The following is an 11,452-nucleotide window of genomic DNA, read 5'->3' on the forward strand; positions in this document are numbered from 1 at the left end:
AAGCTTCAGCAAATCATGCAGTGATAAAGAAAAGGGGAAAACGGGAGAAAAAATGGGACTGCAAAAGGTGATATTGGAGTAGCTTTGCAAAACGATTTGCTAAATAGCCCATTTATAGAGCTCCGTGCAATGCGCACACCCAGAGAAGGGGTGAAAACCTCGACTTTGATATTCAATCCAAACCATGTCAAATCCCATATGCAATGGTAGGAGATATATTCCTCCTCCAGAGCCCCTTATAGCAATCCCCCAGTCGCACTGTGCGGTCTGCCCTGGCTCTCTGCAGAGCAGAGAACTGGAGCACAGAGCATGTGGCTATATAGGAAGCCAAAGGTCATAATCACAAGACGCTTCGGTGCTTGCCTCTGCCCAACGTTCAAGTTCATGTTTAGCATTTAGCGGTTAACAAGAAAGTGCCGTGATGCTGGTGCCTGGTGGTGGGTAATAGCTATACGCTCCGCTAGCTGTGCATTTGGTCGTGATGACCCTTTGAGTTGGAAGAAGTAGGCTAGTAGAGCCTGTCACGCTAGAGGCTGTTTTTAACATTTGACACACAGCGGGGGAAAAAAGGCAAAGCGTTATGAGCCTTCATTTTAAAGCAACAGATTACACAGCTGTCACTGCAGAAGATATAGGCCTAGGACTCTGTCAGGCTTAAATTATACAGTACATGTATTTTCAGGGGATTTTGACATACTGTAATGCTGGTTGCTTGAATGGGTGGTAGATTGATAAGATTGTTTGATTGACTGATTTGCCATAACATTTCCCCTCCATTCAATTTACAATTAGGCATCACTTGTCACTTAATTGGTCTGGGACTGACAAGCCACACTGTGGACAATGCAAGTCCAATGAAAGGAATGCCTGGTTTATGGTCCTGAGACAAAGTTTAAGATGTGGGGCCATCTCTGCATGTGAGAAGTTATAGAGTATAGAGATTCAAATTCTGTTCAACCCCAGATTATTTTATTTTGGTGATGCATCAGTCTGAACACCCATTACAAGTTTGGTCCAGACAAAAATTTTAGTATAAGCAAACATATTTTCATGAGAGGGAGAGAGGGTGCTGGTGCTTTCAGTTGAAACTAACTATTTCAATGTATATTTTCGTGATGCATATTTCTTTGTATTCTGATTTAAAAATGTAAAAAGCTGATAATCAGGAAAAAAAGTACAAATAGAATCAAATGGATCGATACAGGTCAATTTGGTTCGATTTTTACACTCTTCTGTGATAAACGAACAATATAGTTTGGATTGGAGTGTGTACAACATGTGATCATCATACAGGAAATCAGCATCCTGTAAAATCCGGAGTGTGTAAAACATTGACCTGTAAGGCTCAGTGTTAAATTGGCACCCAGGATCTTGGTGTGTATTACACGATTCAGTGGCAACTCCCACATCTGCTGCCTGGCCTGTACATACAGTACATACAGTACATACAGTACATTCAACCATACCTTTGTGGCACGCACACATGCACACAAGCACACACATGCATACAGACAAACCCAGTCACATCACAGCAGTATGGGTCCCAGGGAGGACTTTGGCATTATGCATCTTACCAATGTCCACAAGACAATATAAGGGATATTCTGCTTTTGTTAAGGTAGAAATTGGGGTTTCCCATGCAACTGACCTGGGTTTGAAATCAGGGTGGTACATGGCACATGGGTCTACTCAAGCAAAAGGGAAAAATCAAACCTCGGTTCGAAGTGGAGCGGTGAATCTGTGTGTGTGTGTGTGTGTGTGTGTGTGTGTGTGTGTGTGTGTGTGTGTGTGTGTGTGTGTGTGTGTGTGTGTGTGTGTGTGTGTGTGTGTGTGTGTGTGTTTGTGCCTGCACAACAGCGCCCCTCCTTTAACTTGTGTGGCCACTCAAGGTATTGCCATGCTACGGACATACCCAGCCAGCCAGCCAGCCAGCCAGCCAGCCAGCCACATAGCCAGCCAGCCACAGACATACCTGTCGATTGGGAGCGCTTTCACCGCTCCAAAAACTAAGGACTCTCATGTATGGCCACAGTGCTAAAGGATCAAAATGGGAGATTAAATATGTTTTGTTAAAATACTGCTGGAGGTGCGGAGGAGACGTCCGACCGGCACAGTTAAATCACAGTGTTTTCTTATTCAAATGTATTATTCTTATTCAAGTTTAGAGATGTAACTTTAAATGTTCATGCAAATTCTCAGTCAACATAAAATATTTTTATTGCAAACTGTAACATTTCCAAATCAAACAACCAAACTACCATCAAAGTGTCCTTGAGCAAGGCACATAGTGCCCCCAACTGCTGTACCTGAAGTGTGGGGAGGCCCAGAGTGATGCTCATTATCATTCCCTCGTTTGTGGGTGTGCTCAGGGGCGTCACAATGAGGGGGGGGGGGGGGGACTGGGTTACTAGGGCCCAAGGTGGAGGGGCCTTAATTATTTTATACTTTAGCTATCGAAAAATAGCAGATATACAAGCTCACAGCGCGGCACTGAGTGCCACAATGCAAGCTTGTAGATCTGCTATTTTTGAAGTCGTGAAATCATCGTGCAAATCTTTGAATATATGTATTTCTTAAGCAAACGTTTGTAACTCCAATTTTGCTTCTGGGGGGGTCCCTGGAACTAAATATTTTGAGATGGGGGTCTGTGGCCAAATACATATCATTTTGGGGGGATCCTTCACATAAAAATGTTTGAGCACCAATGACATAGAAACAGGTTTTTCAAAAAACCTTAGAAGGATTTGAAATATTCAAAGACTTAGATAGCTAAAGCACAAAATGTGAGTGAATTCTTGTACCCAGGGCACAGAATTTGATGCGACACCCCTGGGTGTGCTTATTGCTCTCTCCCCATGGAACTACTTCTACAAGCTTTGTATTATAATGTGCCATATGACAACAAGCCTGGTTAAGTGATGTTTAAGCAAACACTCTTCCGTGAAACTGAAAGAAACTGCTGAGAGACGTATTGGCCCAAGGTGGAGCTCCTGAATTATTACCGCCCTACCACAGACATAGGCTAGAGTAGGAATTGCTTTCAGCAGCTTTTCCCCATCAGACGTCTGTCCAGCAACAGCAATGCGCCGTTTGTTATGATCTAATGTGATTAATCATCTCCTCCAGTGATGTTCCCGACCAGCAGGCCCAGCATTTTATTTACTCTAATCAGAGAAGTGTGGCATTTTACGTTGATGGATCTGCTGTGAAATAGGAGCACGTCTCCAGCTAAGAATAGCTAATGGGACCCCAGCAGCCGAGGCAGCAGTAACAAAGATGCCAGGGCAAGGTTAGTCTAGGACACATGAATTGTGCTCCTGCCTTGGCTAAACATAGATGCAACTGAGTCAGGTGGCGTTTTAGGAAAGAGAGAGAGAGAGAGAGAGAGAGAGAGAGAGAGAGAGAGAGAGAGAGAGAGAGAGAGAGAGAGAGTGTGTGTGTGTGTGTGTGTGTGTGTGTGTGTGTGTGTGTGTGTGTGTGTGTGTGTGTGTGTGTGTGTGTGTGTGTGTGTGTGTGTGTGTGTGTGTGTTGGGCTGGGTGGGGGGGGGGGGGGGTAGAACCTTTGGTCAGACTCAGCATTGGTGGGTATGCTATGCAACACGCGGCACGTCCTCCAGTAGCATACCAACTCATCCCTGCGGCTGCTAACTGGAAACAGGGCACATAAGCGCTGACTCAATTCTCTTTGCTAAGCTGAGGCAGGTTGTGTGATTTCCCCTCTCTCCTCCTTCATCTCTCGCTTACTCATGCACACATAAGTTCTCCCCAAGCCTTTTTCTCTCTCTTCCTCGCTTCTCTTGCTCAACATGCAGACTTCAAAGAAAGTTGAGATGATGGACAGCCAGGTAAAATCATGAAAAATAAGCGGTGAACACAGAATTCAAAAGAGCAGCAATTTATCTAGACACTGGCTGTACAGCCTGTGCTTCCCTGCTATTTGTATACAGAATGTTTATTCAAAGTAAGTTCACCTTTTCAGTGAGGCCATGAATCACTTCATAAATTAGATGAAAAGAATTTCTTAGCATTGCCTCTGAATAGGCATTTAGCTGGAGACGCTCTTATCCAAGTGCCACCATAGTCCAACAGATCAGGTTCAAGTGCCTTGCTCGATAGCGTTGTGGTGATCAAATCATTCTCTGATGTTATTTTCTCTGCCATTAGAGCGACTCGAACCAGCAGCTTTCACAACCCAATAGCACTTGACTAAAACGTTAGGCCTTACTTTGTTGCGTTGTATGTGTCGTGTGCCAAAAATAGCTGATACAATACACTGTGAGCTTGTAGATCTGCTGTTTTCGGCACACAACGCCAATGTATGACAAAATGTAGCCTAAATTAAGCATTATTCTTACCAGATTACCCTGTATGTGTTGAGCTGAGGCGTGGAACTAATAGGAAGTGGCTGACAAAGACAGATTGCCATGGTGTAAGTAGGAGTAATGTTTTCTGTCACTGGTGTTATGGACTGTACCCCGCAGTGTATTTACCATTAATTGAACAGGGTCAGGGTTGGAGCACAGCTTCTTTATGGATGACCTTGCGTCATGGGTTTATTCAGTGTGTGTGTGTGTGTGTGTGTGTGTGTGTGTATGTGTATGTGTATGTGTGTGTGTGTGTGTGTGTGTGTGTGTGTGTGTGTGTGTGTGTGTGTGTGTGTGTGTGTGTGTGTGTATTAGAGAGAGAGGCCGTTCGAATTTACAGTGCATGTTACGGCACATGAATCACTGTGCGTTTAATGTGTATTTTGTCTGTGTTGTGTTTGCACACATATGTACTGTTATGTGTCTGCACAGTGTGTGTGCTGTGTGTGTGTGTGTGTGTGTGTGTGTGTGTGTGTGTGTGTGTGTGTGTGTGTGTGTGTGTGTGTGTGTGTGTGTGTGTATGTGTGAGAAGTGTGTTCGTTCGTTTTACAGTGCATGTTACGGAGCATGAATCACTATGCGTTTTTATGTGTATATTCTGTGTTGTGTTTGCGAACATGTTTGTGTGTGTGTGTGTGTGTGTGTGTGTGTGTGTGTGTGTGTGTGTGTGTGTGTGTGCACTGTGTGTGCACTGTGTTGTTGAACAGCCATGCTTATGAATGTGTGTGGTTGACTGCCACACACACACACGCAAGCATGCACACGCACACGCGCACACACACACACACACACACACACACACACACACACACACACACACACACACACACGCACACACACACACACACACACACACTCAGCCTGCATCGACCAATTCCGTCTTGAAATGACCTGCCACAATGTCAGTAAATCAGAATGGTCAAGGGTCATTTTACGTTATAAAATACTGATGACCAGCCAAATCCATTACTTGACATCGCAAAAATAAGGCAATACCCCCCCCCCCCCCCATCCCTCCGACAAATCTTATTTTGATCTACCGAACCATACTGGAGCTGCTTATGTATACAATTGCTGCATATGCTGTATAATGGCAGTAATAACTCAGAGGAATGGCTATTGTATTGCATGGTTTGTGGTTCTTTTGATACAAACACAAGTACATCAATACATCATAGAAATGCTTGCAGTGACACATCTTGAAGCCTGCATGTGGTCTGTGGTCTTATTAGAAATATCATGTACCATAACTGTGCATTTGTGGCTGTGGGAATAAGTCTATCCCACAGAGTGACTTTGACCTATGTCTGATGAAAGGCATATAAGCTAATGTGTGTGTAGTGTACTGTATCATTAAGATATGTGTAATAATAATAATAACAATAACAACAACAACAACAATAATAAAATGGCTCCAGAAAACATGATGACACGAATAGGCATCATTTTGTCTCGAGAGATTTTGACCAAATTGTCCAATATCATGAGAATTTTTGAGAGAGTTCAATTGGAAATCTGTGTAAAATCAAATCTATGATTTCAGGGTTTCACTTCAACAGTTGTTATGCACGCTTTGGTAATTCTAATGTTTCTCCATAGGGGGGCAGTAAAACTCTTTCCTTCACAATCAATGCACTAACTGTTGCCTGACGGCCTTCAGACAGTTGCTGCTGAGAGCAACCGAAACGTTACATTTTAATCAAAGAACAATAATAGCTAATAAATCAACTAAAGGTGCTCCAGTCATTTTTTAATAAACTAGGGCCTACATTTCTGTGGCTATACCTATTACTCTGCACAAATACAAAACATAAATTGAATTCGTAACGTTAAGCCACGATGATCGACTAACAGCTATAGGTTAACATAATAGGCATAGGCTATAATAGGCCTATCTTAGCCTTATAACTAAGACACATCTCCTAGCGAGACTTCAGCATTGACTTTTGGCGTAGGCCTAACAAATGCAGAAGTCTCGCTATCACGCTATGATGTAGCCTATTTAATGTAAGGCTATAGGCCTATCAGATTGCTGAACTGTAGGCCTACCTACATTTAATTTATCCACCACGGTCAGGAGTCAGAACGGAGTTATTATTATCTAGATATCACTTGGCCAAATGGAATAGCTACTTCCTCACAGTCCTCACACATTCTTTATAATTCTAGGATGCTGTGGGAAGAAGAGAGGCGTCATTGTTATGTACTTCCCTGAGGCTTTGATCCACCTGCCACTCGGAATGGACTGCTGGCATGGCAACTTCCACGAGTAGGAATGATCATGACCATTTTCACCAGTTTATTTTTAATGTGCACATTTGGTGAGGGGGAGAGAAATGTACCCAACCTCCGCCGTGTACTGTAGAGAACACTCAAATCCCACGACACGAGAGCCAATTGCGGACAGCTTGACAGTTAGTCGTTTTAAACCGGCTTCTCTAATTTGGGCATGTAGCAAATGTCAAATGTTCATAAATTGTCACACGTTTTTCGGTTAAAGTTGTCTATAATAGGCCTGCTAATCATGGCTATTTGACAGGATAATGTTGTTGGCAATGGCATAAGAAATGTAGCCTCAGGTGGGTGGGTCACTTAATTGTCAAAACGAACAACAAAGGCGACTAATATATTGAGAATAATTGTTTTAGTCTCATGAGTCTTTTTTATTTGATCAAACTGCCTTCTATTTATTTGTCTATTTAAATGTCATAAATAAACAAAAATATTTTCTGCATTCACGTTGTTGACTGACCATAAATGTCTCAAATATTCTTTGCTTTTAGTGAGATTGCTGTCCGGAAAATAGACCTACCATTAATAAAACACCAAGTTTATTTAAGTTTATGTGACATCCCCAATTCCCCAAAGCAATCGAGAAATACTGACGTCCCATTGCCCGTATGAAAGTTATATAAAGTTCAAATGAATTGCCATATCGATCAGACTATATAGGCTGAGAAGCTGCATTTGGTTCCATTAAGTGTATTAAAAAGCGCAGGTCTGCAATGTTTGTCCTGCACGGCTGCACCATGCAACTTAAAACAGTCAAAACAAATCAAATAGTTTTTACAAAACTGTGTTGATGATGATTAAAACATTGGTTCTCAAAGTGGGGTCCGGGGACCCCCGGTGTCCTTGATGGAGTACCAGGGGGTCCCCAGCTATAGTTAGGAACCAAATGGACCCTTTATGGCCACTATGTAACTCATTTGTATACACTCAGTTATAAATTAACATTGATTTTACGATATAGATTGGGGTACTGGGGAGTACTTGAACTGGGGGGTGCTTGAAAAAAGGTCCTTAACATGGTTGGGAATCACTGCTAGAGCCATAAAAATCTTCTCTTATGAAGTCCCTGGCGTATCTTTTTAAATGGGGGTCCACGGACTAATAAGGTTCAATTTGGGGGTCCTTGACATGAAAAAGTTTGAGAACCACAGATTCAGTGATTGGTTTCAACAAATTGTGTTGATGAATGATGATCAAGCTAATGAGCCCTGGCGCTTCTCCTGGCATGCGCAATAACGCATGCGTAATGAGCCGTTCGGTGAAGAGAAGCTTCAAAAGAGCCGTCTCTTTTTCATTTACATCTAGGCTATTCTGAGACGAACACCCACGGCAAGAGATAAGCGCGCACGCGGCGCTTCCACTTGAGCAAGATGGACCTGTGCGGCCGGGCTAGGCGACACATTACCTTTTACGCACAACAACGTGACAATGATTTTACAGGATATTTTTATTTTTATTAGTGTGCAGCAAACTATTTGGCATTTGGTGTCAATTTAATGCACAGTAAACGCCCGGAGGTCTTTTGGTAATGCCAAGTTGTTTGTCGGAACAAATGATTCCGTGCGTCAAACTTGGAGCGAACATTGGAAGGATAAGTCCGCCATAAAGTCACTGCGCTGTGCTCTCTTCTGGCACAGCATTTTTGGACCGATCAAAATGGAAAACTTTACCCAAATCCAAGAAGAGAATAACACTTTGGGGACTTGGATTGAGCACAGCATCCAATACAAGGTGGTAAGCAGTTTATTGGTTTTCGCAATATGCGCCTTTGGGATCATCGGTAACGTTATGGTCATCTTAGTGGTGCTGACCACTAAACACATGAGGACACCCACCAACTGCTACCTGGTGAGTTTGGCGGTGGCCGATCTGATGGTGCTGACAGCGGCTGGTTTACCGTGCATAGCCGACAGCATCTTTGGATCGTGGGTGTTCGGACATTATGGGTGTCTGTGTATCACCTACTTTCAGTACCTTGGAATCAACGCGTCGTCTTGCAGCATAACAGCCTTCACCATAGAAAGATACATCGCTATTTGCCACCCGATAAAAGCTCAGTTTCTGTGTACCCTGTCCAGAGCAAAGAAGATCATCTTGTGTGTGTGGGCTTTCACCTCCATTTACTGCATCATGTGGTTCTACCTCTCAAATGTTCAAGAGCTCAAGTATGACGACAACGTAATCATCCTGACCTGTGGCTACAAAGTTTCAAGAAGATCCTATATGCCCATTTACTTTTTTGATTTTGGCATCTTTTTTGTTTTGCCACTTCTGCTCTCTGCGATCTTATATGGACTCATTGCAAGAATCCTCTTCCTGAACCCGTTGCCATCCGACCATAAAGATAAGAACAAGAATGGACACTGCAAGAACTCCCGCCACTCCAACTCAACTGCTACTTCCCGCAGACAGGTGGGCTGCGCATGCGCCAACGCTCATATTTTGGACATAATACAAATGAAAAAATAAAAAATATGATAATAATAATCATAATCATAAATATTTATCATTCGGACACATTTAGCTTTACATTCATTGTTATTCTCTATATATAATTTTATAGATGTATATTCTTATTGCATAAATTGTGTATTGTATAGGCTACAATGTGTCAATCAATTCACATGTGTCAATCATTAGTGTGAACCTAAAAGTGCATTAGTCAATACTGTCAATATGTCAAATTGTGTGGTTGTGTACTCAGGTTATGTTGTTACTAGAGATGCACGATCATGACATTATGGCCGATATCCGATAACCGATATTTTACAAGCTCATATCTGTCAATACGGATTCTGATACCGATATGTATTACATTATTATATTATAATGCGATATATATCTTATCGGAATCGCTATCGACAGATATGACACTGAAAATATCTAAATGTAATATTTTTATTTAAAAAAAATCCAAGTTGAAAAGCCCTCATCATTACTAAGGGTTTTCTCGGCTTCAAATTCAAATGTGAATATTATAAAACTAAATATCGGCTAAACCGATCTTTTATTTTGATATCGGTTCGATACCGATAATGCATTTTTATGTCGTGCATCCCTAGTTGTTACTATAGCTTATTATAATATGTTATAATTACTATGACAACTCATATAACTATTATCCTTCTTCCATCTGGGGCCCAATAGGTGACCAAGATGCTAGCCGTGGTGGTGATTCTGTTTGCCATGCTGTGGATGCCCTACCGCACCTTGGTAGTGGTCAACTCCTTCTTGGAGAGGGCCTACGTGGACACCTGGTTCGTGTTCTTCTGCCGGAGCTGCATCTACCTCAACAGCGCCATAAACCCGCTCATCTACAATGCCATGTCGCAGAAGTTCCGCGCAGCGTTCCGCAAGATCTGCCGCTGCGCGCAGAAGCGCTCACAGGGGCCCGCAGCACACAGCGTGGCACTGACCTACAGCGTTGTCAAGGACACTTCTGTGATGGAGACGAGCACCGATCATTTCACTACGGAGATGGAGGAGCTCACGGTGACAGACGACCTGCTGCCCAAGAAGGCCATTATGTACAAAGACACCTGTAGGCTGTAGCTATGACCAACTGACATTCAGTGATGCCATGAGCGAAACTCAGGGGGAACGCGGGGGGAATTCAGGTCAGGTCTGTTTAAGGCCAGAGAGACAACGGTGATTATGGGTGAACTTCATACTGTGAAACTGAAGAGTTCTTCTGAACCAGGCACGTGCACACATAGACATCAAAGGGGGCTTGAGGGCCCTTTTATCCCTCTGTAAAGAGTGCCCTCTCCAGACCATGAATGCAGTTTTTACTATGGTGAAAGAAAAGCAAATTCTTTCCATGCCATAACTGAAGGCAGCATTCAAGAGAATTGCCTTGTCCAAACTTGAATGCATCTTATGTTGAAAGAAGTGCTATCGAAAATAGCTGACCTCCAAGCTCACAACGTGTCACACGCGATGCATTGTGAGCTTGGGGGTCTGCTATATTTTCACAAAAGGCCCTTTTAGAAATGTCAGATCCTGCCTCTCAAACATTCTCTGCATGTCCCTGTTCTGAACGGTGGCTGAATGCCATCTATCATGTGGAATAGTATTTTTATTTATTCATTTTTATTCCCAGTCAGCCCCATCTATGATCTCCCCCTTTGCTGTTCTACAGCGCAAGGGGAGGTCACAGATGGGGCTAATTCCCAGCCAGCTGCCCTGTCCTTCAGAAGAGCCCCTGCTTAGACTACCACCAGTGATGAATCAAATGGTAATGTTGTTGCTGAGTCACAATGGCAAGCATTGCTCTTTGTCAATAAACAAACAATGCATTTTTAAACACATTATCTCTAACCACCACCACACAATAAGATATAGGGGCTATAGTGTGATCACGAATCTAGCAACTTTGCCTGCAAACCATCTATAAAACCAAACCAATAAAGACATTGCATATGAGTAGACAGAAAATTGTGGATGTGCGGTGCCAGGGATGCATAAATAAAGCTGAATGAAAATGATGGGTTGTCATCTGCCGTAACAAAGTGTTGAGCCAGGCAGGCATATATTTCTCGGGGCAAGAAGTGTTGAGTCACAGCTGAATCCTCTGTGAAAATCAAGCTCTGTGAAGGAGACGCAAAGTACAATATAGATGCAAAGTACAAATTGACAAAATGTGTTGTGTTGTGCATGCTCTGGAAACTATGTAACTGTACTATGTGGAAACTAACTGAAAGCTTGATTGGCTGCTTAATGTTAATTGGACCCCCCATCTCTCCCCATCTCTCACACACACACACACACACACACACACACACACACACACACAC

General features: G+C 42.9%; 1 protein-coding gene across 1 annotated transcript; it reads left to right on the forward strand.

Annotated features, from left to right (window-relative positions):
* Positions 1-8,312: 8,312 nt before the first annotated feature.
* On the forward strand, positions 8,313-10,868 carry trhrb (thyrotropin-releasing hormone receptor b; the record flags this gene model as incomplete). The annotated part of the gene is made up of 3 exons (XM_080735431.1): positions 8,313-9,068; positions 9,804-10,197; positions 10,798-10,868. 3 exons carry the CDS (start codon positions 8,313-8,315, stop codon positions 10,866-10,868), a joined length of 1,221 nt encoding a protein of 406 aa, XP_080591557.1.
* Positions 10,869-11,452: the final 584 nt, after the last annotated feature.

Source organism: Nannobrachium achirus, assembly GCF_963921795.1.
Source record: "Nannobrachium achirus genome assembly, chromosome: 10".
NCBI lineage: Eukaryota > Metazoa > Chordata > Actinopteri > Myctophiformes > Myctophidae > Nannobrachium > Nannobrachium achirus.